Below are 27,395 nucleotides of genomic sequence, written 5' to 3' on the forward strand. Positions count from 1 at the left end.
AAGGTTGTGTTTAAGTGAAGTGGTTTCTGTTAAATCATACGTTGTCCCTTTGAGGGACCTGTACATCTCTGTCTGTGTTTGTCCTAAATGCCACATCCAGACGATTTAATCTCGTTCTGGCTTTTTTCTGTCACTCAGCAGAATAAATGGCTCCTGTGTAGTCATTTCAGCTCCCCACCTGTGCTTTACTGCGGCTTTCAAGCGTGAGATATGTGCCGCTGGGAAAATGACAGCCGCGAAACAAATTGGACTATTTTGGAATCGTAAGACCTCACAGAATTGTAACATTTAGTATTTTATCTTTTGTTATTCATATTTTTCTTCAACATTTATCTAATTTGGGGTGGGAGAATGTCCTTTTGTTTGCCAATTTGCAGTGCAGCAGTTTACGTCCTCGTTCTTTGTCCTTTTAAACCAGTTTTTTTAAGTCATGGTTTTGCTCATGGTTCTGCTCATGGTTCTGCTCTACCACAGCTCGGACATTTGGATTAAAATCTGTCCAGACAAACACTTGTGCGCTCCCACGGCTTAGCTCTGCTGTGAGTGTGGCGAGGCGACTGGAGTGGGACCAGGGCTTTTGCCTGGTTCATTTTCTATTCTCTAGGGTAAAACAGCAAAGCATGTAAAAGAGAAACGGCTGCAGTTCAGCGGAGCTCTTTGAAGAACTACATCAAACACAGGAAATCATCTTCCAGCAATGGGCCTCAAAGTGTGTGTGTGTGTGTGTGTGTGTGTGTGTGTGTGTGTGTGTGTGTGTGTGTGTGTGTGTGTGTGTGTGTGTGTGTGTGTGTGTGTGTGTGTGTGTGTGTGTGTGTGTGTGTGTGTGTGTGTGTGTGTGTGTGTGTGTGTGTGTGTGTGTGTGGCTGTGTGGCTGTGTGTGTGGCTGTGTGTGGGCAGCATGCTGTGGAGGTGTGCGCAGGACCGTTAATCTTTTGGCCTTCCCTCAGTCCCTGCCTCCTGCCCCTCATCACTTATATCTGGCAGCACATATCCTTTCCCCTTTTTAATTCTTAGATCTCTCTATGTATTGATCTCATCTGTCGACTGTGTTTATTTTCTCGTTGATGCCTTTTCCTTTTTCACCCATTCTCACCCCTTTCTCTTATCTCCCTTCCACACACTTCTCCATAACACCGCTCTCCTTCCCCAGCCTCTAAGTCTTCCCTCGCATGGCCGCCCCCTTTTTTTTTGTTCAAGCCAACCAGCAGGGGTTATATAGCACACACACCCAATCTGGACACATAAACCAATACATTACAATCCGTTAGGTGACAGAGGAGTCGTCTCTGACAAAGCAACACAACATTTGAAAGAGCCCATCTTAATACTTCTAAAGATCTAGCTTGATTAGATTAGCTCTGAATTAAGGATATGGAAATGCTAAATGGGTCAAATGTAGGAGTTCCTTTGAAGGATGAGTTTAAAATAGCTAACTGTTTTTTAAATGTCTGAATGTCGTCTCCTTTTTCTTCTCCTTGCTGTGTCCCTCAACAACGTTAAACTGACTTACCCCCATTTCTCTTTCTCCCCCTCTCACTGTCACATCCTCTTGCTCTGTCTCCCTCTCTCTCTTTCGCTGTCTCTCGTCCCTTTTCTCCTGCTGGTGATGAGGGGGTTGCTTGATTAGAACACACGTCGCCAAGTTCCCCCCACATCGCATCATTGCATTTGATTAGCTCCAATCCCCTGCTCCCTCCCTTATCACTGGCAGCACAACAGGTAGCAACACACACTGACACACACACACACACACACACACACACACACAGATACACATGCATGCGCGCCACAATCTCACTTTCAGACTTATCAGAACTCCGAGGCTGCCTGTAAACGTGCACTGGCTTATATTAACACACACACACAGACACAAACAGACCCACACCCACACACACACTGCTGGTGCTGTGGCAAGGTAAAGCCAGCATGATGCTGACAGCTCCCTGTCCCTAATGAAGCATTAATAAACTGCGGCACAAAACAGTGGATCAGAGAGCAGCAGTGGTCCCCACCTGCCTGGCTGTCTGCACACTGCCAGAGGGAGAGATCAGAGGGGAGAGGATCACTGTAATCCCCCATCCTCCAAAACCCCTCTGCTCCACTTTTCAGAGAAACCTCACCCCCATCTCCTTGGTGCTGTGCTAATGCTTCTGTACTTTTCAGTTTTTTCAAATAGTCTCGAGCAGTAAGTAAATGTATTTTTATTGAAAGGTTATTGCTGTAAAGATAGTAAAACGGTAAATGGTCTGTATTTATTTGTATTTGTTTATCTTGTCTATTCTTGATGACCACTCAAAGCGCTTTACAGCACAGTTTTATTGTTCACCCATTCATAGACATGTTCTTACAGTGTCTCTCTGTCATACATCTGTCACACAGTCATCGGGGGGTTGGGGTTCAGTATTATGCCTCTTGGGATCTAACCGCTGGCCTACTGGTTCGATGGACGACCCGCTCTACCTCCATCGAATCACCTCTGGCCTCTTGTTTGGGGCTGTGGACATCTTACTGTAAAGGGCCGTCTGATTTAGAGCAAAGTGGATTTCCTGACTTTCGCTGCTGCAGAGTTTCTGGCATGTTTTCCAGTGTGTCTCTTCACTGTGAGGATGCTCAGCGCAGCTAGTTAGGATGTCTGTGTGGAGTGGGCCTGTCCTGTTTTTGTTAGACAGCTCATCTGTCGACAAAATCCCCAACAGCTCGTCTTTTCATCATTTCTCTTTGCGGCACATCTCCTCTCCTTCTTCTGTGCACGTTCAAGAAGAACAAAGTTTTCTGTGCTCGTCTCCACTTTGCATTTGTAACACACCACCTAGTTCTGCCCTCAATCTGAACACACATTAAAATGTAACTCTTCTAACAAGTTACCTGCTGGAAGCCGTCTTACCTCTGCAGTCACAGCATAGTACATGACAACCAGACTGATTTCTGTCTCAGTTTGTGCCCTTATTTATGCAGCTGCAGGGATGTTCACGTGTTACACCTGATGTGTGAACGTGTGTATTCAGGAATTGCCGCGGCACATGAATTCCCAATTTGGCAGGCGGGTAGTGCAGGCACAGTACGTTCCTGATGGGCAGACAATGCCTCTTTCACTCCGATCCAAATGAAGGTGCTGAGCGGAGATATTCCAGAAGGTGTGTCCTTTCAAACGCTGCATGACGGTGATTAGAAGAATTAGAGCGATTGTTCAGGAAGAACAAGCAATTAAATCAGCTGTAATGAAGAGAGAAGAGGTCAAAAGGATTTCAAGAATAGAAAAGAATAATAGAATTCTTTAAAAAAAGAAATTCCACCTACATCTGTTCGCTGTATGGGGATTTCATATCTCAAGAGACGTTCATCGCATTGGCTGCAGATTTGGCATGTGTATGGTTGATAACTCAGGGAGGTAAAGTGTTGAATTTGGGATGATATGGACACAGAGTATATTCAATATTAATAAACTTTGAATAAACAGGCGACCAGCCCCTTGCAGTCAGTTGGGTAGAGTGTAACAGTCCATCTTTGGCCCGTGGGTCAAAATGGGCCTGCCAGCAATAATATCTGTCCCACCAGAGCATTTTGATTATGTGATTATTTTTATTTCATCATTTCAAACTGACACAGACATTAATAGGTGTCGTGGGGGGTAATCTCCGTAATGGCAACATTTATACAATCACTTCCGTTGCAAAGTGAAAGCACAATGTTTGTGTTGTTGCTGCGGTGCTTTATATATCGAGCTGAATTACAGAGCTTTTACTTTTGAAACGTTGTGAACTTGTGTCAGTTGCCTAACAGAGTTTTGATGTAGCGGAATGTGAACAGTAATAAAGCAGATTCAGTTTCATCTTATAAAAGACTATAAAATCGATGCCGAAAAAAGTGTCAGAGAGAAAGCTTCAACCAGCATCCCCCCCACAGACCGAGTAAACAGCCATGTTTGGAACCGGCACTGTGCTCGTCTTTGAAATCATACATGTGAATACATAAGGGAATATTCTTTTAATTGGGTCTCGGACAGCCGGCTGTCTTTTCGGTGTGTCCTCTCCCTCCCTTGTCACGAACTAGAGATGTCATCTCTCTGTCTGTGCCGGTTTGCCTTTGCTTCAGTGTCACTCTGCGTTTCTATCTTTCCGTCTATCTGTATCCTTATCTGTGTTTTTTACTCATTATCTTCCTCCATCGAAACCTCCCCGAGCTTTACCCCAGCGAGGGAGACTGATCTAATTGGTATCGAGGATCATTCTAATTTAATGGAGCCGATGCTGCTGACTTCTCCAGCTTCTCGCTTTCTCTTCTTTCTTTTGCAACCTTTCTCGTAATAATAACGAGAAAATATAACAGAGAACTCCCTGAGGTTTAATGTGGTAAGTGTATTTTTTTTCAATGTGCGCTTGTTACACCGATCACACTCGCAAAGGCAATTTACCTGCTTGTATGAGTCTGGGAAGAGATTTTTATTTGCACTAACGCCCCTTCGAGGGTACGCGTCCTATCCAAATCGGCCCCTGTTAGCATTCAAATCAAGAGCCCGCACCTCCCCTCCCTGTTCTACCTAGCCCTTGTGCCCGTGCCCCGCTTTGCCTGTCTACACGCCAGCTTCACTCAGAAGAAAGGACGACTGGGTTGAGAGAGAGAGAGAGAGAGAGAGAGAGAAAGAAAGCAGGGATATTATTTAATGAGATGAAGAGGTGTGGGGTGGATGCTGCTTACTGTCACAAAGCAAACAGGGGCCCCTGTCGCCATGCGGGTAGGATCACTGGGCTTCTCCCTCCTCTCCCTCCTCTTCCTGAGTAGCTGCGATGGCCGCCTCCCACCATTCTACAGAAACAGGACATACACCGCCTCCCTCTCCCAACAGCAGGTGCATGTAAACAGTACGGCTTTGAAGGTTATTTTTACGCCACATAACAAGAGCCCTAACTATTTTGGACATGTTGATTGTGTAGCGAGTGTGACTTTGTGCTCGTTGTTGCACTGACCTTATCACCTGCTGCGAGAGATAACACAAGGTATTTAGTGCGGCGCTGTTTCCCACAGGCCATCAGTGTCTCATTGTTCATATGATGAGACACAAATAAGAGGCCAAGTGTCACAGCCGCCCTCTGGTCTGAATTGGCTGCCAGTCAGCCACTCAGTCACAGGCTCACACTTTCCTCCAGTCTCCTTAAGCTCCAGCTGTAATTTGGCACTTTATTTTGAAGTTACTTATGTGGTGTCTCTTCCATAAATTAGACTCGGAGTCAGTTTCAAAGTTCCCTGCTGCAATACGGCACAAATATAAAATGGGAAGGAGAGATAAAAGCGTTAGTTAACGAGTCGAACGCACCGAACCTCAAAAGGACTTGACAGGAGAGAGTGGAAAAAGAAAGGAGGGGAAAATGTGTCACGAAGATGAGGAAAGGGAGGTGGGGGGGGGGGGGGGGGGGGGGTATCCTTTGATCAAGAGCACTCCTTGTAGCACTGCTGTCTCCTTACACATCCATAATATATTTCTGCACACACGCCTGTCTCTTATTAACAAGCCAGCGCCATGCCATCCGGAAGGCAGGTGTGGAATGTTCAGGAAATTCATTCACGTGGAAAAACAAAAAACAAAATGCACAGCAAAGAATTTGAAACGTAATATATGCTTATTGATGTTGGTTGCAACAAAAGAGGGTATAATATCAAACATGAGTAAATATCTGTTCTGAAAGAGGCTGGCTTAGGAAATGAGAGGGCTGCCGCTGCTCGGCTCCTCTCTCGCGGGAGACCATGTTTGTCCATGACAGTCATAAATATGTATCGTGCAGCAAGATGACAGCGATTGTAATCTGGTTGCCGCCTTTTGTCGAGCATATGAAACCCGAGAAAAGCTCCCATCGGTGGCGAACACAGACCAAATTAAAAGTGTCACCCTCTCCCATCATTGGAATGAGTCACTCAGCGACAAGTGGCTCGCTGTTTAATTAGGGTGGAAACAAAGACCTCAGGGGGTGGCGGCGGAGGTGGGGTAATGCTCTCTCCCTTTTCCCCTCCTCTCTCTCTCTCTCTAGCTCGCTCTCATTTGTGGAAAAGTAAATATTCAGAGTCGCTTTTCAGCCGTGGCGATTAAAGCATGCCCGAGCATAGCAAAAGAGAGTGTGTTATGAATGCAAAGCTCCTAATTCAATTCACTCCGCGCCGCGAAATGAAACTCAACTTGGCCGCGGAGACAGCTGTGGCGGTGCCTCCTTAACCAGGGGTGTCAAGCTGTTCCCCAAATCCCAGAGTCACTGCGCTGGTCTTCCACCAGTGCCCCTGCACCCTCTTAAAGAAGGAGGCCTGGATTCACTCCAGTGTACAGTGGCAGCGAGTTTACTGGAGTGCAGCCGGTCGACAGGTCGCACGCTTCAATGTGAGAACTCCTCTGTTTCTGACCCAGTGTTGTTTTGATTGTCTGCCCCTGCAGCTCTGAAAGACCCCTGCAGCGACGTGAAGTGCAGCTACGGCAGCACCTGTGTCCAGTCGACAGACGGCTTGGCGGCTAAATGCATGTGCCCGCTCGGCTGCGAGGGCAAGCCCGAGGAGACGGTGTGTGGCAGTGATGGGAAGGACTACCGCAACGAGTGTGAGCTCCATCAGCACGCCTGCAAGAGCCAGAAGAACATCCGTGTGCACTCCCAAGGGCACTGTGGTGAGATATCTCTCTACTCTCCCTCTCTCTCACTCTCATGTCCATCCATCTATTAGATATATACCACTTATATAGACATTATATACATTACATCTTTTATAACAAAATTACTGGGTATACATGTTTATTTAAATGTGGTTATACCCAGACAACAAAGGCAAATGACTCCTTTCCCTTCACCAGTGAAGGAGTTTACCTTTCAGTTGTTTCCCCCCCGGTGCGTAATGTTTGAAGTCACAAATCCTTTGGAAGCCTCACTGCCTTGCCGGTGTTGCATCTTGCACGATAAGAAAAATCACTGACACACAGTGTTCGGTCGATGTGGAAAAACAATAAGTACACCATAGTTTGTGGCTTTTTACGCACCAACGCCAGGAAGTTCAATCTGTGTGAATGTGTGAAAATCTTCAGTGTTAGCATCCAGAATGCCAAAATAAAGAAGAGGAAGAAGAGAGACAGTGCATTCACCCGGGTGTCCCACTCCCATTACTTTCAATCAAAGCCTGAGCCGCTTAAAGTCCCCTGCAGAGTAGGGTTGGGAACCGAACTCAGCTCCATATTAGGACCAAATCCAAAATGCCAAGTACCGGGTACCCATAAAAAAAACATCATTCTTCATTATTAGTCCAGTTTTAGTGAAAAGTGCACCTCATGATTTCTGACAGCTCAAAATACCCTTTTTAGATTGTCTGACACTAACTCTGCAATGACAAAAGGTAAAAGCAGAAAAGCTTCAGTGGATTTTCTTCCACCTGTTCTCTCTCCCTCCGTCTCTTTGCTTTTGTCCTCTTCACTGTTTACCACCTCTGACTTTTCTTGTTTCTCCCTCACGCACTCCACTTACTGACGACACGCCTCTGCTAATTCTCATTTATCATTCAGGCTGCCCTGCTCCATACAGGCGTGAATTGTTGTTTTCTCCAAGTGGGTGTTCAGTGCTGGCGTTTTCACTTGGGCCCAGCTTCTTTGCACATCCTTGTTATCATCAGCCGATGGTTGTTTACTCTCAAGGCTCTCAACTTTAGAGGCTTTTTTTTTCCCCGTGCTGAGCCAGATGGGGCAGAATAAACGTCTGACACAAACTGTCTCTCAGCAGCGGGAGCCTCTGGGAGACAGAGCGGGTTGGTGGGCGATGAGTGATGGATATGCAGGTCTGCCGGCGGAATGTTGGTCCTATAAATCCAGCCGGAGTCGGCCAAAGTGACCCAAGTGGCCCCCGTCCTCCCTGGGGAGGGTCGGAGCTCAAGGGACCAGCCGGTCCTGATGGGCCTCTAAATCTTCCTCCAGCCGTTTCATCTCAAGCCTTGGCTATTTCGAGTTGGTCGCTCCAGCCAGACACATGCAGTTGATTTATCCGCGCTGCTAGTTTTTGTAGCAAACAGGCCATTCCTTTTGTAATTACCCTACTTGCTCAGCGAGAGGAAAGCACGGATCCTGTTCTTCTCAGTTAATGGGAGGTAATGGTCTTTCTCACAGATAATGGTCCGGTTGGCGGGAGAAGCACTGCCGCATGCAGACACACTGCATGCATTATTATAAAGCCCCTGCTTGCTTGGTTACTCGTGTGCTTTGTATTGGGCTGATGGAGAACAGTCTGGGCCTTGCTAGCAGACTCCGGCTCCCCGCCCTCAACAGCCAAGCTCCTCTGTCCCAATTCATGTCCCAGCATAGTTGCTCTTTGTACGTCTTCCAGAGCTCTTTGGAAACCATTTCCCCTTTTTCTCTATTTCTCTTTCTTTCTTCTCCTTTCATGATGATACCGTCTTTCATCCTCGGTGCGATTTGAACGCCTGGCAGTTTGGCAGTGATTTGATATATTGCGATGCTACATAAATCCTTTGCCTTACCGCGCGCTGAATTCTCGGCGAGGAGGATAAAGCCCAGGTCTCTGTTTCAAGGAGTAACACCCCTGTCCTGCACATCCACAAACCAATTCCATTATGATCGCGGGCTGATAGGACCGAACGTGCCAGACCCATGCTCCCCTGGAAGGAGAGAGGTGCCAGGGAGCAAATCAAACGGACCGTCTCTTCATCCATTTCCTTGTATTCCCCTTTCACATCCAAGGTCCCACTCTGAGCTGCTCTCAGCTGCGAGCAGGGCTGATGGTATCTCTGGAGCAGCAGTGATGGAGGGTCATGTCTCGTCTTCTTCACGCTCTTACTCTCATCTCTTTTCGTCTTATCTACTCTCTGAATTTACAAGACTAATATTGTTATTGCATTCAGTCTACATCCAGTTGATTTGTCCTGAACGTCACATTGCAGGTATATTGTCGTTTACTACAACTAACGATCTATCTAACAGGGTCTTTACTTAGGAAATAAAGTCAACAGTTGCTGGATTTTGAAGTAATTAAGCAAGGACAAATATTACCCTGTCACAGTTTTCTTTTGCCAAATATTGTCGTTCAGTTTTCTCCAGAGGACCGGGAGATGTTTTTGATGAGAGCCCCACAGCTCTCTTATATATCCGGCATAAATATCCAGATCAAACTTTACTACATATTCTGCAAATGTATACTGCAGCACATACTGTACTCATGAATGCCTGTGTCTCCCCAGACCCGTGCAAAGACAGCGAGAACAGTCTGAGCACGATGTGCCGAGTGGAGGCTCACACCCGCCAGCCCTTGTTGTTTGACCTGCCGGAGTCGTGCCCTCCGGACAGAGAGCCTCTTTGCGCCAGTGACGGTTCAAGCTACCCCAGCGAGTGCGCCATGATATCAAAGGGCATCCAGAAAGGCATCAAGCTCAGGAAGATCCACGCAGGACGCTGCAGGAGGCTGGGTAAGGACAACTTTTGTGCTTCTTTAAAGGGGGTTAAAAACTCAAGGGAAAATATTAGCTGCAATGAGATCGCATGCAAAAGATCGAGACCTGGGATCACTTGGGAATGTTCTAGTCTACATTAAGACTCAGATCCAAAGAATATGGAACATTTGTGTTGATATAGCAGACCTAAAAGACTTACATTATACTATGCACATCTGTGTTTTGGCCGATCCTTTCCTGTCGTCTTCTTCTTCTTATCCTGATCAATGATATGAGGAGACAAATGATAACATTGAAATATGGCAACATATCTGTTTGTATAGGACAAGTAGTGAGATTGATTTTGAAGGATTGAGCGTAACGTTCTGGCCAACTATCAACAAATAGTAATGAAAACACAATCATGAGGCATCTGCATCACAGTATGATAAAAGTAATCTTGTAATTTGATATATTGCACGTGATCTCTGTCCTAGATTTGAGCAGGACCAGGCGAGCTGGAATTAAAATCTGACTGTGGTGCCGTGATAAATGACTCTCAGGTCTCGGGATCTGTCCTGTATCCATGCCAGCAGTAGCCTCCTTCAGTCTGATAAGAGCCTCCAGGGCTGTTATCTGTGCTATTAGAACACGCGCCTTAAGCCTTAGTCAACAAAGGGCTGTCAGCTTTTACTGTATGTCTGATAGCCATCAGAGGAAATCCAATTTTGCCGTTGCGTTGTCGACGGGCCTTCATGCCACAGCAGCAGTGCTGGTTAATAGCAGCGATGGGCAGAGACCCCCCCCCCCGTCCATGTAGTGAGACCTCTGACAACGGCAAAGACAAGAATAGATCACTCCTGGACACACTCAGGTTCAGTGGACAGTGAGGGCTGATACACACTCCTTTCACACACCCCGGGTCTTCTTCCTGCTCTGCTTGACAGACTGATGGAGTGTGTGGGTTTTAAATTGCACAGCCTAAGTAGCGTTGTGAGTTGGTGTTTCCATGTCGGTTTTGTGCGTTGGGACGTGTGTGTTTGAGGGCAACTGGATTAAGGTCTTTTCCTTTTCTCTTCTCACCACCCTTACTGCTCTGCCTTTTTCAAATCAAAGACGAATTCAATTTGAAACAGAGGTCCATAAAATTGTACCCCTAAGCAAATTACAAATTGGTAACTAATGAAAATGGCCATTTCGACTTGTAACCATGACATTGCACATCCTTGTAGCCCTCTCACTCAGATACAGCAGCGATGTAATTAAGTGTGGCATGACGGGTTTTTAAAGAAAAGAAGAAGAAGCAATTGAATTGCTGTACAAATTTGATCCACTGATCAGGAATGAGCGCCTGCCGAACAGAGGCCTGCTTCAAATTGGATTTTTCTCACTTCAATGCTAAATTTTCCATTTTCACATGGGCAGTGTTTCTTTCTTTCTTCTTAATTTATACCGAGATTTCTGCTTAGTGAGTCAAAATGTAATGAATCAAGTAGTTAAGACTTTAACTTGGCCCTGAAATTAATTTTCTTGCGCTCCCCAAATGAATAAAGTTATGGGGGAACTTTATTATTAAAGTTAGATGGGGGGGGAAAACCTGATCTCCAGTAAGTTGTGATAAGTTACATCACCAAAGAGCATGAAATAACTCCATCCACGATGTTAAGTTTCACTTCACAGAGTGTGCTTGGGGTTTTGGGCCATGAATAATATTGTAATAAAACTAATGACAGACCTAGATTCCCACTCAAAAGCACACAAATCCACCTTAAATTCAATCAAGCTTCACCAAATGTCACACTTTAGATATCAGTTCCCTAAATTTGCCAGATTTTTTTCATCAAGATCTATAAATTAATCGTGTTGAAAATTCCTGGATCCGCACCAAAGGTGAGTGGACTATTTCCTGACCCATAAAGCATCCTCCAGTACAGTTTCAAGCAACAAACAAACAAACGTCCAAACCGTACCCATCCGGTGGAGGTAAAAATAATATATGTTGTGTTGAGAGAGCAATTATTTCTGTGTTGACGTCTGCAGAGCTCTGATAAAATTCAACACTGAACAAAGTAAATTTTCCACAAATGAAGAAAAATAATTCCCTGATTTGCTTTTCACCTTATGTGCTTTGATCAAAAGGACAGAAAAGCAGAAACCAGTAAACAATCCAGCGCTCTTTTGTCTGACCGTTGGGATATGTATTCTCTACAGCTGTGAACAGGCCCTTTGATTCCTCTTTGAATGAGAATTAATGGTCATAAATGTATATTCAGTTTCAGGTATTTCCACAAAAGGCTTAACCTCTGCCACGGGAAAGAAAAGCTTTCACAGGCGCTGCTGGTGTCATCAGTCCAGTCTAACATGTAATTACTGTTTGCATGAAAACGGATTTATTTGCCCATGCTTGGGCCAGCAGTGTCACACGGCACGAACAATCATCTCTCTGTCGCCGCCCTGCTAGCATGAAATGTTTTGTTTTTTTTAACGCTTGCTGAGTTCTTCTGTTGTCCTTTCCTCCGTGTTGGATCCGCCACACTGGCCCAAACTGGCAGATGGATGTGGCTCTAAAAAGCCTTATCAGTGTCTGTAGAGACCAGTGACAGAAAACAGGAAGCAGCAGAATAACTGAGTTGCACAATTATTATAATTGCAGATTCTTCCATATCAGGAATGCGGGGTTACTTAATAGATTTGCACTTCTCGACATACGGTCGGGTTAAGGGTTATAGACGATGTACAGAGGCCGAATTCACTTATGTGTTTACCCTTCTACCATTTCAGAGGAGTGCAAGGAGGGGTGTCTCTACAACGCCGTGTGCCTCGTGGAGCAGCTGAACGCCCGGTGCTCCTGCGACCCCATCGAGTGCGACGGCACCTACAAGCCCACGTGCGGCGAGGACGGCCACACCTACAACAACGACTGCATCCGACGCAAGACCGAGTGTCTGAGCAAGACCCTCATCCCCATCAGGCACCCGGGGCCCTGTGGTGAGTGGCGCCGGAGGACGGGAAAGAGGGGTCTTTACAAACACTGACGTTGTTCTCTCTCGATCCCTCTTTGTCTGTCTCTGCTTATATGTAATGTGTACTCAGTGTGTTTCTCCTTCTCTGTCACCTCAGCTCACTGTGTTTACTGAGAAGTGTCTGAAATGGTTCATAAGTGATCTCTGGGGGGGGGGGGGGGGGGGGGGGGTGGTTACTCAAACAGACAGGACGGGTGTGCCTTCCTCCACTCGTTCACCCACCATTCATCTCCTCACCCTCGCCACGCTCCATGCCCCCCATCTCGAAAAACACACCCAAACTGAAACCCCACCGTCATATTTCATCCACCCGCTGTCTGTCTCCTTCTCCTCCTCTCCTCTTCCACTCCGGTGGCTTCTCTCTTCTTTTTTTCCCCCTCCTATGTCTTTGTCTCTGTGTTATGTGTGTTGCCTTTCTTGTATAAAAAAAGCTATTCTTTCTTGTTTCAGTGCGTCAGTCAGTCTGTCTGTCTCTCTATGTCCGTGTGGCCGTCTTCCCGGCTGCGTGGCTGCAGGTGAAAAGTGGGGTCAGCCCGTGGGCGACCTCATCAGGCGGACTCTGAGGGGTGAAGCCCTTCCCCTCTCTCCGTGTGGACCTAACAGGAGGGGTCTTGTACCGCTGCCCTTTTTCCTCTCACTCGTTCAGTGTGTGTCTCTGTGTCATTAATGTCTTTTCCCTCTTGTTTACGCTCCTGCAAAGATGCAAACTGGAGGTTGGAGAAGTCTTCCTCTGTCCCTGCTCCCTGTGTTTTGTTCCCTGTCTAACGAAAGAAAAAAAAAAAGGCCTCACCTGTTCCTCAATGCCGAAGCACTCCTCTCTCTCTCTCTCTCTCTGCATGCAGTCTTGCACGCCATAGCCCAACCTCGCTTCCCAAAACGGTCCCTCTCTCCATCAACAGGACTGTCTCATAAAAGCTTGTATCTGCTCGGTGAATGCACGCAGCTCTTTTTTACTTTTACCATTCGTGACCATGGAAGCTGCACTAGAGTTGAAGTTTAACTGTGTTTTGTTAAATCCTTCTGAATGCCGTACATTCTATCATTCTAGGATTTCTTTGATCACCTGAAAACAACTCAAATACAAAGGTTTGACCTTAGCTGGCTGAGAAGGTAGACTACTTGCTATTAACCGTGCGTACGCAAGGTGGCTGCTTCGAGTACCCTGTGTCCGTCTGGTGCGTAGGTTCTGCATATCCTCAGAAAGTAACGTGAAGCGTGCGCAAGATGCAGTACCCTCATAAAGGTCGGGGGCAGTAGTGAGTCCATGACAGGGTCATTGGGCCTGTCGACAAGGACATCAGCAACAGACCAGGTGACCAGGTCCGGAATTACCCACATTTATATGATTGTTACAATTTATTTGTCATTGCAGAGCGCGAAACAATTTTATAAGTGAACATAGAAACCTTTAAATGGAAACATGTCAGAGACTGTTACATCTACGCATTCTGGAAAAATGGTGGGTGCCGGAAAATACATATTCTTAACAAATTGTCATGTTTACTTTAAGTATTGTCAGTATATTCAGTAAGTGCGCATTTTAAAAGAACGACTACAGACAGGACAGAGGCACTTCAGGGGCCAATCAGATTTCAGCTGGGGTCCCCCCCCCCCTGGCCCCTGGATCCGCCCCTGCTGGACTCCCTTATTCACCCATTGGGCATCAAAGTGTTTCTGCAGGATCCTACGCCCCTAAAATTGATGTAAACAAATCAGAAGGATCATTTCATTTAATGGCTTTGTATAAACTCTGTCCAGTGGGGAGCATGTTTACTACATGCAGTGGAAAATTGGGCAAGTAGCTCCTGGTGTTTATCTTTATCTCCAGCTGATATCATCTGCAGCTGGCGACGTTTGCCGGTTTAACCAGTAAAATGCAACAGTCAGCACTCTCTTCACCTGAGGAAGCTTGGGGGTGTACTGCAGAATGTAGTTTACATTCAAAACCATTGTTCAGTGTCAATGAAAGGAGGGAGTCTTTTATGTGACCAGGCAGAAAGGAAGGGGCCCGACGTCAGGGGTTTTGTGTCCCATGGAAGAGCAACAATTAATCTACACCTCTTTTTATCCTTATCTTCAATCAAAGCCGTACCTTAATCACTTGCTTCAGTTTTCTAAACTACTTGCCACAACCATAATCTCTACATACGTTTGACTACACCGTAGCCATGCATAGATTTAGACAAATTAATATAATAATATACGGTCGTGGATCATTATTCACCCCAACGTCAACTATTTGTTTGTGCTAAGAAGCAAGAAGCCTGTTGCCCTGATACAAATGTCTTGTTTCCAATAAAGGAAGAATGAAGAGGGATATGATTCAGCAGCAAATTATATTAACCCACAACCAAAGCCCGGGCAGCAGAGACTTCAATAAATATAAATGTGAAAACAGGTGGCAGATTTTCAAAATATATCACAAAATGTCCATATTGCACTTTTGTTTCCAAATTGTTTCCCAGTGTTAACCGATCGACAGATACACCCAAACAATCATAGTGTCTCAGTTAAAACTAGTGATGAAGGTTTTTAATATGTAGGCACACAAATGAAAATTGATTTTCAAAAGTCAAAAAATCCAATTTTATGGTTGTTGTTTTAGTCCATTATAAACGCGGCTTTGACTTATAACAAAAGTGTATGCCTCTTGTCTACAGGCAAACAGTGTTTTCAGTTCCTAAAACTCAGATATTTACAAACTTTCCAAAGAGTATATTTTTTTTATCTGCAGTTTCTGTGCATCCGTGTGCACATGTAAAACAAAGAGTTTGGGAAACAACGACGTCACAGTTTACTTTGCACATAACCATCGTTGCTCTGTGTAATAGATATGCGCCAGAAACAACAATCATGTTATAAGCTGGTTTTTCTTTAGTACAGAAAAGTGCAAAAGTGTAAAAATCACAAACAAAATTAACAAACAAATCCCTTTTTAGGTTCTGATTCACCAAAGCACCTTAGGCTGTGTGACTGACAGTCCTTGGCTAAATTGATGAAACAGATCAATTGGTCAAAAAACTTGACTAAAGATATGATGAGCTACTCTCTGTTAAAGTAATGACAGCCAAAGGAGCAGATGCTAAATGAGCAAGCTCACAATCTTCCCCTCTTGTATTTGACGGATAGTTGATGTAGACTTGATCGCCACCTATTGGCCCGGCATGTTTGTTAGAGTTTTTTTTTTGGTTTGATCTGGGGATATTTTGTAAAACCAGGAAAACATCTGTTTAAAAAAAATCCCTAGTAGTGTAGACAAGGCCAAATTGTTCTCCCTGTTAGGTCTAGTGGTGAAAATGTTTCTTTCTGTTATTTACTTTTATATATTAAGACATTAGATTATACATATGATTTTTGGTGGTGTTTTTTTTTTTTCTAGTCTTGAATTGATCTCCCAAGGCATTTTGGTTATTTCCCATGAAACCTCTGATAAACCAGCATACATGCTGAAGCCTGAGTAAACTGCTCGTGCTGCTTCATGTCATAGTTTCTCAGTCAGCAAATCCGGACACGCTGCGTAATTTTGGCCAGAGTTTCTGTCCACATTTCTGATCATTGTGGTGACACAGGCGAGAGAGAAATGTCCGTCCTGCCGACACGGGGATGGAGCCGAACACCGAGTGTGTGACCAGTCTTCAGTATAAGGAGGCCCAGGCTCTCATTAGCAGTATTCAGCCGTCAGAGCTGCGCATATTTCTCGTTATGGAAATGACAGTGTGAGCGTTTATGTGTTTTGCTCCGTTTCATTATTTCTGGCAAATAGTGTCTGAATCCTACACCCCCACCCGCCTCATCTTCTTCTTCCTCTTCCCCTTCCCCCTCTCTCCTCATCCTTCCTCTCTTCCCTTGCGCATCGCAGCCAGCCGTCAGCGACTGGTAGCATGTTTCTTTAATGTGCGTTTCTTTATTGACATTTGCATATTTTTCAAAACAGGGAGCCACAAACACCAGCATGTTTTAATTAAACATCAAAAGAGGCAGGCATAGGTGCCCACTGAGACTGCTGGTTTAGTCAGACAGATGATGTGCCCTGCAAAGAGAGACAGAGTGTGTGTGTGTGTGTGTGTGTGTGTGTGTGTGTGTGTGTGTGTGTGCGTGTGCATGAGTATGTGCGTGCGTGCGTGAGTCTGTGTGTGAACATGTTGGAACTTTCTTTGTCCCTTATGTTCTTTTGAAGTTTCTTTTCACTCCATTGTGTTAGTAGGGCTGAGTTAAATTGAGCTATAGGTGCCTCCCTGTAATAACACTGCAATTTATGAGACTTCAGAAATAACAGACACTCAGGGATGCATGCAGCGTCTGTGTGTGTGTTTGTGTGTGTGTGTGTGTGTGTTTGTGTGTGTGATGAGGAGCACACACAGACAAACAGTGAGACACACTCCTCCATTGTGCTTGTGGTCTCACATTTACTCGCATTGTCAAACGGCAACAGCACAAGGAGAATTGTGTCATCATTGTAGACACACACACACACGCACACAAGAGACAGAAAAAGTTTTATATGTCTAAAAAGTAAAGGTTTGATTTATGAAATTATCATTACTCGATAAATAATGATCTCTTTTCTGGTTTCATTGGCTGAGTGGTGCAGGGGCCAGGGTGATCGATCGTCCTGCCAGCTGTCAAACGGATAAAATTCCCGCATTCTGACACTGTCATAAATCTCTTTTCATGTCATTCCCCAATTCCTCCCACCCCCCCGTCTGTAATCAGCCGCACACACCAAAGCGTCGTGCAGAGAACTCACCTCTGTGGTCTTCTGTCTAGTCCCTCTCACAGAAAACAATCTGATTGATATCTAAAGGTCTTTCAAGTCATTAAATTGATTAAGGCACAACCAAGCGGTGTCACGGATCTTAAAGATGTCCGAGAACACGCGAGCCAGTGAAGGACTTCCTGGTAGTGAATCAGAGCGGGCTGCTGGGAAGGAAGAGGGTGAATAGGTCGGACCAGTTAGATTATGAGCCGGAATATAAGAGGTGTGTGACAATGGGATGAGTCGTTTTGTCGTCAACACACAAGCAGATGAAATGACACAGCTCCTCAACTGTTACAAAGTATTATCTTTGTTGTTGTTTTTATTCTTACTCTATAGTTCCATCACGTTTGCCGTCATGATGATTGATTGTGCCGTAATTTTCATCACCTACTTCACAATAGAGTTGCTGCCATGTTGCGACACCATGACACACACACACACACACACACACACACACACACACACACACACACACACACACACACACACACACACACACAGACACACGCACACACACAAACCAATCCGACTACAGGAATTGATTAAATCATCACTTCAGCCTCACACTTGAACAAATACTGCCCTGGACAAGTGTCTGACTAAAAACCTGAGTGGATATCTGCTGCGGTAAACTTGTAATTGGGTGTAAATGCTTTGCGAGAGGTTTTGATTAAATGTCTCATAGTTGTGGAAGACATGAAGATTATTTTAAGGCTGAAGCAGGGACATCTTGTTTTTCCTCTACCTCCCATGTGCCTGTGACTGTCAGCACAGCAGGTCACCAGCACAAACCACACAACGACGCGTGAGCGCACAACAGAGCCATTGTTTTAGAACCGTGGTAAGTGTTCTGTTGCTGTATATTTAAAGGACCAGGCACTGTGGGGTGGCACTGGCATGAAAATGATTTCAAAGGCTGTTATTCTTTCTATTGTTTACAACATGCTGTAACGGATCATTATTTATGAAAACTAGCACGAAAAAAAACTCAGGCACAAATTTCAGAGTTAGTACAAAAGGTCACTTTGCTTCAACCCATGAAAAGTTGGACGATATGTAGGACGACTTAATTTATCTTCATCATATTCAACAGGAAGTATATTTATCAACAGGATTTTCCTGCTGTTAAAATATGATGAATGTGTCATCACCTATTTGTAATGTGCTCTGCACAATGTTTGTTTTTTTGGCTTGGCCCCCGGGATTCTCTGCCAGGAGCTTTATAAATATACTGTATATTTGAAGCTGCTGGTTGAGTATTCATGTGTTGCAAAGTCACTGTTCAGTTACTGTTTAGAGTTGTGTGTGTGTGTGTGTGTGTGTGTGTGTGTGTGTGTGTGTGTGTGTGTGTGTGTGTGTGTGTGTGTGTGTGTGTGTGTGTGTGTGTGTGTGTGTGTGTGTGTGTGTGTGTGTGTGTGTGTGTGTGTGTGTGTGTGTGTGTGTGTGTGTGTGTGTGTGTGTGTGTGTGTGTAATAGACAGTAGTGTTCCCAGTGAGCTGAAGCAGCAAAAAGCTCTACAGTGAAGAAAGAGACCAAATGTGCAATGGACTAAAACCCATCTGATGGTAAAAGTTAATACAAAAGATAGAAAACCACATAAAAGGGTTTATCATTTTAAATAAAAAAAAAGTTCAGAGACTTTCTACTAGGGGCAACTTCAGAAGGATTTCACGATGAGACACAGTTTGCCTGATGAAGCTCTGGTACCGAAACGTTGCAGCATAATAAATCACTGATTGCACGTTGGACAGTGTGCGGCAGCTCTTATTGTAGTTTTTGATCTGCTAGTTCCTCTCCTGTTTCCCCAAATTTAATGTCGACAATAAGACATTTGAACAGTTCTATTAATTTATAATCAGATAGATGGACTCTTTGTAAAATGTATTATATTTATTCAGAAAAGTATATTAAAAAAGAATATCTCTTCTTCATTAAACCTTGGCCCAATTGGTATCACAAACAGGAGTCACACTATTGTGCTGCATAATCAGTTCTACTAATTAAATGGAGTTGACAGTGGGAGTGTGAAGTGGCTCACCAAAAAATTCCCCGTCTGCTATTAGAATAAGAAGAAGAGGAGTCTCTCAATCAGTAGTAGCGTGAGTTGAGAGCACAGAGGAGGATCATTCTGTAAAATCACTGAAGAAGACACACTCTGAGAGAAATGCATTGGCAGACAAACTAGAAGTGAACAAATGGAAAAGCTCATTTTGCAGACACAAATTCTTTATTCAGGGCTCTTTTGTCATTCCTGTGTGTACACAACTGAGCGTGTGAGTTTGTGTGTGAGAGAGTGTGTGTGTGCGCTCAGAGAAACCTGTGCAAGTTGTTGCTTGAAATGTGTTGCCTGTCGCCTTCGGAGGTTAACACAGAATCACTCAGCGGGGCGTGCATTGTCATTGACAAAGAGCTCTGCAAAGCAGGAAGGGAAAATCAGTCACCTTAGGTGTCAAGACTCAGTGCAGAATATTTCATCATTTGCATGTTTATTTGATGAGTGTCTTCGGCGGCGCACTGACACGCGGCGGCAGTGATTGCACTCACAAACAGTTGTGGGGTCTGAGTATGTAAGTCGGATCCTTGAGATCATCAGTGCTGCTTTTCCTAATCAAGTTAATTAGAGGAATTGCCGTGGGAGCCGGATTGACTGCAGCCGGGGACCGCCGGTCCACTTACTGCTGCCCACAGGCTGCCGTCGTGCAGGAGTTGCATGAGAAATGTGGGTCAACAGGGTGTCAGAAGTGACTCAAGGCATTGTGGGTGTTACGTGCCGTCGGGGTTTGAGCTAGCGCTGGTTGTTGTTTTTTTAGTTTTTTTCAATTTATACATTTTTCATTTCATCTTCTGTTTCCTCTGAGCCCTCCCTCGTGCTGCTGCTCCTGACTAGTGAGATACTGAATAATACAATATCAGCTCGGTGGTTGCATTTTTTACCTGCTTCCTTTTGTGTTTATCGCTCACTCTGGTTCACACAACCTGATGTTAGAAAACACTTGTTTGGATTAGACAAACAATGTCTCACCTCTGATAGATACGTGTCACGATCGGCTTTCTTCTTTCCCACAAGCTTTGTCTGCGCTTGTCTTCATTGTGTAGAGCGGCACGTTCGTCGGGGTAAACGCACAAAGAGGCTTCGACTTACCTCCAACCTGTGATAAGTATTCAGCAGTAGACAGACAGAGCCCGCGGGTATGCCTTTTGCTGTATGCTAATACACTCTTTTCTCTGCACCTCCTTTTCCCTCGACTAATATGATACATAAATGTTTTCAATGCGGGGGAGGGCGGAGGGAGTCGGATCAAAGCCCTGCAGGTGAAGAAACACAGAGGGCGGAGCTTGCTGCAGATTGGCTGTGCCCCATTGGAGTCCTTGGTTGTAATGGACTGCAGTTGCAGGTGATCCCCGCTGCCAGTTGGCCGCTGCAAGCATCACCTGGATTACACTGATTCACTGCCCTGCATAAAACAGGCAGCGATTTGGAATTGCACATGGCCCCGGGGGGGGGGGGGGGGGGTCCAATTAGCATATGTATGAGCTAAGCGGAGACCCAGCCGAAATAATCTCCCCGCATTTTTACCAACATGTTACGGAGGGTTAACAGAGTGCGCCTGCTTAGCGAGTCCCCCCGGAGCTCGCTCTCTGCCGTCACGCCCACCAAACAGGGGGTTGTTACGCTTTACAAGTTACACCGTGGCATTGTGTCCACTTTATTCACTTTGTCAGATAACACCACTGAGCAGGGCAGGAGCGATACTTGAGGCAGACAGGAGAGCACACATCAGAACGTCAGCGGGGGGGGGGGGGGGGGGGGTGTCCTCTCAGTATTCGACGCGGCCCGGGCCCGGACCTCCGCCTGGGGCAGAGAGGACACAGGGCGCCCTCGCCTGAAGTAATCCCCTCTGGGTCCTGCCCTGACAATACCACACCAATTAAAATAGAAAAAGTTGCACAGCGGCCGAGAGGAGACCAACTTGGGTGACACAGAGAATGTAAAGTTCTCTCAGCCGGTGAGTTAGCACAGAATAAACCAGCAGAGCAGAATTATTAAATGGAATTTTTTCATTCATATTTTAAGTCTTTATCTCCCGCTGTTTCTTATTACTTTTAGTAGACCACTCACTGCACCTGCACGGCCACCAAACCAATTCCTCGACCTTATGAGACATAACTGATGTTCCCATTCAACGAGCTAATATTCACACGCAAACAGCTTTAAACCCCCTGCAGCAACTTTGGTTTATTCTGGACCTGCTCGACAGAAACACTGATACATGCAGGAGACAGTGGATGTGAGTGCTTTGGAGCAGACCAGGGGGAGAGAGAGAGAGAGAGAGAGAGAGGTCCGTGAACGCCATCCCACAACCCTTAGTTGTGACAGGCTGCCATTTCAAAGCCTCCGCTAGCATCTAAGAGAAAGTAAAAAGACGGCTTTGGTTTTCAACTGTGTCATAAGATTTTTAAACTTGGAGAATTTTTCTCCCGCATCCCCCTCTCCAGTTAATAAATCAGGCGAAAATGTTGCCCCCCAGAGGAAGGATGATAAAAAAATTAGTTTTGGAAGGGGGATTCTTTCATCTTTTATATGTGTGTGAAACAAAGAGCATGGGAGACAAAGGCGCTATCGGAGACTGCAGCTGTGTTTTTAGGAGCCTGTCCTTGGGAAGTGGGCTGGTGAACTTTTATGGAGGCCAAGGTTGTACAGTTAAGCTCAGATCACAAGCTTACAAGTGTTAGACACACACACTCACACACACACACACACACACAGGCACACACACACACACACACAAAACCTGGTGTTGAAAAGAGATCTGGAGGAATCAATTGTTTTTGAAGCCGTACCAAATTAAGCAGCACCGTACAGCTTACGTATTTATGCGGCACCTCCAAGCTCCTCTGAAACAGCAGCTTGGCATCGCAACACAGAAATCAATAGCTGCGTTCCACCTTCTAATCTGAGACATTCCCTTTTTCCAAACGGGAGAGTCTGTGTCCTTGCTCGAGATCCGGACAAATTCGTTACGTACTGTGCAGCCATAACTAAGTCGGAAACACCAGGACAGTAGTGGACAGCCTGTACAATCACCTGATTTAGCTATTTCAATATCTACATTGTTCAGTGTTTGTCTGAGCGTGTTCAGGTGACATTGATCCATACGTTACATCCACCCTGCATCACTTAACTGTGGAGTGAAACAAGCTACTCTCCTCCGTCTGTGTTATCAGCTGATAATTAACCCACAGCATTACTGCTTTGTGTTGAGTCACCACCAAACGCTTCTGAGCTAATAAATGAATCATGGGCGCTCCGTGCACGCCAACTCTGCCCCCTGCGATGCCATCTAATTCCATAATGGTCACGATAATGACGGAGCCATGGGTGGTGTCGTTACAAGGGCCCGTTTCCATGACAGCACCCACCCCTCAAGAGGTGTAGCGTCGACTCGAGAGGAGGAGGAAGTTTGGTTTGAGTTTGGTTGTAAATCGCACCTCTCTCAATTTCCCCCAAGCGCTTCTCATCAGAAAAAAAAAATTTGATGCCTCCGTCGGCTTTTTCCACTAATCTGCAGACACCCCGCATTTAGCTGAGTGATCCGCGCCTCATGCACCAAGTCTTCCAAGTGTAAAATCATCACAGAGCCCGGCCGTCGCCTCTCACTCACTCTTGATACCAGAGTGTACGCCATCCTCACTTAAGGCCTTCAATTTTCTCATTCTCAAGTAAAGTCCTCCAAACTGACAGTAGCATCCTGTCTTCGTCTACACAATGCCACGCAATTTGTTCATAGACACATAAAGCTATAACAAATTGATTGTGTCAGGGTGGAAAGGTGCCATCAAAGCTTTGTTCGCACATGTGTTTTTTTTTTTTCTGGTTTCCCCTCGCTCCTGATCAAGTCAGGTTATATCAGCCCTGCCGCTGCCGAGGATCATAGGTGATAAAATCAAGTCTTGGTTTTAATGAAGTCATGCTGGCGCCAGTGGTGAGAGGGAGACACTGAAGCCGACACCTCTCTGTGATGTTCAAATTTCATATCTGCCTCTGCGCAGGAGCTGGCCATTTTGTGAATTATTAAGCAGAGGGCTCTTTCTTCTCCTGGCCTGTTTCTCTTTTTTATTTTTTCTCTGTCTCACACGCTCTCCCCCTCATGCTCCTCCTTCTCTTGCTCCTTCATGTCAGTTCAACCAGCTTTGGCAGAAGCAGTGGTTCTCACTGAGATGCAAATGGAAGCCTTTGAAGGGGACACATTGGGAACGCCAATTAATCCAGCCGTTTACTAGCCTGAAAAGAGAAAAGAAAGGCTCTGCGACCATTGTTTGTAGGCTGTTTAATTTATATTATGCCACAGGACCATGTTTTTTACCGCTGTCCACATGCCACTGACTCCTCAAAGAGTCAGGATATATCAGGGGAGGAAATGATATAGGAAGCTGAGGAAGCAGAGGAGTCACAGGAATAGGGCCGTACTGCATATTCCATCATTCCCCCCCCCTAAACCCGTTCTAACCCTCAGCTCACCATGTAGCTATACTATTAACTTACCTCCCTGTCCCTTTGCCCTTTCCTAGCCCCATACCTTTCTCCAACCTCTACTTGATATTCCCCCAAGTTCTTAGCTAAACCTCTAACTTGTCTCTCTATCTCTTGGGTGATGGGCCTCTAGATCTCGATATACCCAGCCCCTGCTTGGATAAGCAGTGCGAACACGGGGCGGTGTGCGTGGTGAAGAACGACGAGCCGGTGTGTGAGTGCCCCGAGGCCTGCGCGCAAATTTCTGACCCAGTGTGCGGATCCAACGGCCACAGCTACGGAAGCCCCTGCGAGATGCGAGCGATGGGTTGTGCCCTTCAGAAGATCATCCAGATCCAGCACAAAGGACCCTGCGGTGAGTACGGGCACTACTGAACACCGTACAGCTATAGAAATATAGTACGATGACCTATTCCCGCAGTCACATACATTACATTACCTATATTACATATCATTTAGCTGACGCTTTTGTCCAAAGCGACTTACATTTTTAGTACACTCAACATTTATGAGGGGCCATTTAGGGGTTCAGTATCTTGCCAAGGACACTTCGGCATGCAGATGGGGAAGAGTGGGGATTGAACGGGCAACCTTCATGTTGGAGAACACCCGCTCTACTGCCCGCTCTACCCCCTTGGCCACACCGCCCCCACATACAGACATACAGTATCGGGTAAAGCTTTTCAATCGCACATCTTCAGAAGTTCAGTACAAGAGTAAAAGGTTCAACGGGGCGTGCTAATGCATTACACACAAACACTAGCAAGCCCACTTGACCATTTACTCTTGCACAACTTCTGAAGATGGTTTCAAACATGCACCGAACTCTAGATAATGTCCCGACTTACTCCACAGGGGCTGTAGGTCAGAGCCCAAATGGCTGATGAAGACCATTTGAGATCACAGTAGGAGATTCACAGTGATCAAGACTATTAGCGTTTCTAACGGGCAATGGATGCAAAAGTCAATAAGTAACCAAAAGAAAACAAACACTCAGGATAAGGTGCCTCACACGTAGAAGACACCAACAAAGATTAGAAAGACAACGAGATTTGAGAGCTTTCCCGTGTTGTTGTGAACGTGCCTGAATTCATGTGGGATCGTCCGGACCCATCAGTGAGGACATTCTGCGGAGATTCTATCTGAAAACAATTTTACAGTGCAGTCACGTAATGAATATGAAACCTGAGTCATATCTCGCAGGTAGGAAAAGATCTCAACCTGTGGAATATCATTTCGCTCAATTTAATTAGTAGTGCTACATTACCCATAGGAATTATAATTCAGAGATTGGAACATCTTATATATGAGGAGTTCTTCATGTGTGAACCCCTTGGGCTTCCCAGCGAAGTATAAACAATAGATAATACTTCTTCAGGTCTGAATTTACTTATCCCTCGTCCCGTACTCTTCATCTCTCCTCTTCTTCAGCCTTTTACGCCAGGGTTTGCGTGTTTTTACCTTTTAGTAAAGGTGCACTTTTCTATCAGAGATAATGGAGCACAGAGCTTTTTTTGTCTCTAACTGGCTACATGAGTCACTTGGCTTTGTTTCTCAGTGTCGGAGTATAATCTAGTCATTATTACGACAGTGACAGCGGAGCCTCAAGTGGAAAAAATATCCTCAGACCTGCTGTGCGAGCACATAGCCATTCAGAATGATTTTTAAAAGCTCGGTGAACCCGCTCTGAATACTCTGAATGGTTTAATACCATCTTTCAAGGCCAGGTTTCCTGTGAACTGTAATTGTTGAGTGAGTATACTTTCCTCGTCTGCAATCAAGCCTCTCGCTGTTCACACCCACTGGGCAGAAGTGCAGGAGTTATCAACCCGACTGTGTCAGCTACCGCATTCACTCAGTTTGACAACAGATTTTGATCTGCATATTCAAGCCCACGACAACCAGAATGAAAGAGAGTTAGCCTCTGAGGTGCTGTATTTGTGGATGAGGTGAGAAGTTAACGGTTTATCAATACAACTGAATTTGTCTTAGTCTGCTGGTATATCATGTTTATTTTAAATTGTTTCCTAAAATCAAACAGCAAATTGAGTTTCTTTTTGAAAGGAGTAGATGACAAGTGTGGTTGTTGGAGAAGTCCTTGATGGACTATTTTTCCTCTCTTCCTGCCCACGTATGACATCCAGCACGTGAGAATATATGCCAACAGGAAATGGAGCACGGGCGTGTTCGATTCAATTTGGTGCGCTGCACTGCAGGTGGATGGCAGTTCTGTCGGCCCCGGGTCCTTCCGAAGTAATGAATAGTCTTTATTTTAAAAAGCGGGAGGCAAAGCGCGCTGGCGTGTGGGGCCCTGTCTCAATTCCAGCGCTATGGATGCTTCTTGGCTCCCAGAGGAACAGGCCTGCATCCGTGCAACGGTGCCATAAAAATGCTGAGGCATCGGCTTGCCGGGCTGGAGCCAGCCGAGGAATGATGGCTATGATGATGGGGGTTATTTCTGGGCTGTTTGCACAGCTTCAGTGGACCTTATTCAGCCCCATAACAACTGACTGACTCAAGCTATTATCTCACTTAATTATCACAGGCTCTTCCCATCACTAACACACTGTACATGTTTATAGAGCAGTAAGGGAGAGAGAGGAGGATAATATATTCTACTCTCAGATGGCCTTCTAAGCATTGGAACTAAAAGTTGGCAGCAGCAATGGAAGAAAGTGGTGAATAAAGATAGAATTTCCTGTGACACCCAAATACTATACTCAGTATAGTAATACTACTAAATAATAACACTCACTGTTAATCGGCATTAATTCATGTCCAGATTTATTGCTTTAGTTTTCTCTCTGCCACATACAATCTGTCTTTATATGTTTTCATATCTGTAGTTTTTATAGCCGTAGAAAAATATTAATATTTTTTACTGGCTCTGTTTTGTTATTTCCAACCAAATGCACTGTAAAAAATATTTATGGCTCGATGACTCAAAACTATGATCTTAGGAGACGCGGGTGAGGGCAGCAGAAGGTGGGATATAATGTCACGTGTGTTAAGCCGTGTGTGTTTGTGTGTGTTTAGCCACAGTCTCTCATGGGCGCTGCTATGATTTCATTTCCTTCCCTCTGGGCCGGAAAAATAGTGGTTATCTAAATGACTCAGATGCAACCCAGTAGCGATATGAGTGACATTTCTTATTATTCCGAGATTTTTTCTTCACCCGCGCCTGAGTGGCAGGCGACCTTGTGAGGTGGGCTGCTAGAGGTGTGCTCGGTTAATAGACCCCCCAGCTGGATATCAGTTGCCTCGGATAAAAGGGCTGTTCGTATAGCTTTGGCCAAACAAATGAGAGCAGAGGTGCCGAGAAAAAAAAAAGAAGGGAAATAACAAATCCCCCCCCCACAGGTTACAGATATGATATACACAGTTGACTAGGAAATATAGGTCACACCAGCAGCGTGAGAGTGGTCAGAGACGGCAGTAAAATGGAGGGCAGAGGGGAAAAAAGGGTGGGGAAAGTAATAAATGGAGGGAGGAGAGTAGATGGAGGTAAATAGGATGAGCAGGAGCAGAGGGAGAGGGGAGCAGAGTTAATGGTATGTTGGCCAGGCAGCCATCGACAGGGGAGTTGTTATCATCCAGGCATGTTCACAAACCTTCAAAACACAAACCAGCCTACTTCTTTCTGCTTAATCCTGAGGTAATATTCAGCCCAGACCCCCTCGGCCACAAT

General features: G+C 45.4%; 1 protein-coding gene across 4 annotated transcripts in view; it reads left to right on the forward strand.

Moving 5' to 3' along the window:
* Nucleotides 1-27,395, forward strand: part of agrn (agrin) — a 247,112-nt gene that overhangs the window by 150,015 nt on the left and 69,702 nt on the right. For all 4 annotated transcript variants that reach the window (XM_053424037.1, XM_053424038.1, XM_053424039.1 and 1 more), the window contains 4 exons: nt 6,416-6,640; nt 9,205-9,429; nt 12,175-12,381; nt 23,841-24,062. In XM_053424037.1, coding sequence (XP_053280012.1) covers nt 6,416-6,640; nt 9,205-9,429; nt 12,175-12,381; nt 23,841-24,062 — 879 coding nt within the window. The remainder of the gene's footprint in view (nt 1-6,415; nt 6,641-9,204; nt 9,430-12,174; nt 12,382-23,840; nt 24,063-27,395) is intronic.

This window comes from Pleuronectes platessa, chromosome 6, assembly GCF_947347685.1.
Source record: "Pleuronectes platessa chromosome 6, fPlePla1.1, whole genome shotgun sequence".
Classification (NCBI taxonomy): Eukaryota; Metazoa; Chordata; class Actinopteri; order Pleuronectiformes; family Pleuronectidae; genus Pleuronectes; species Pleuronectes platessa.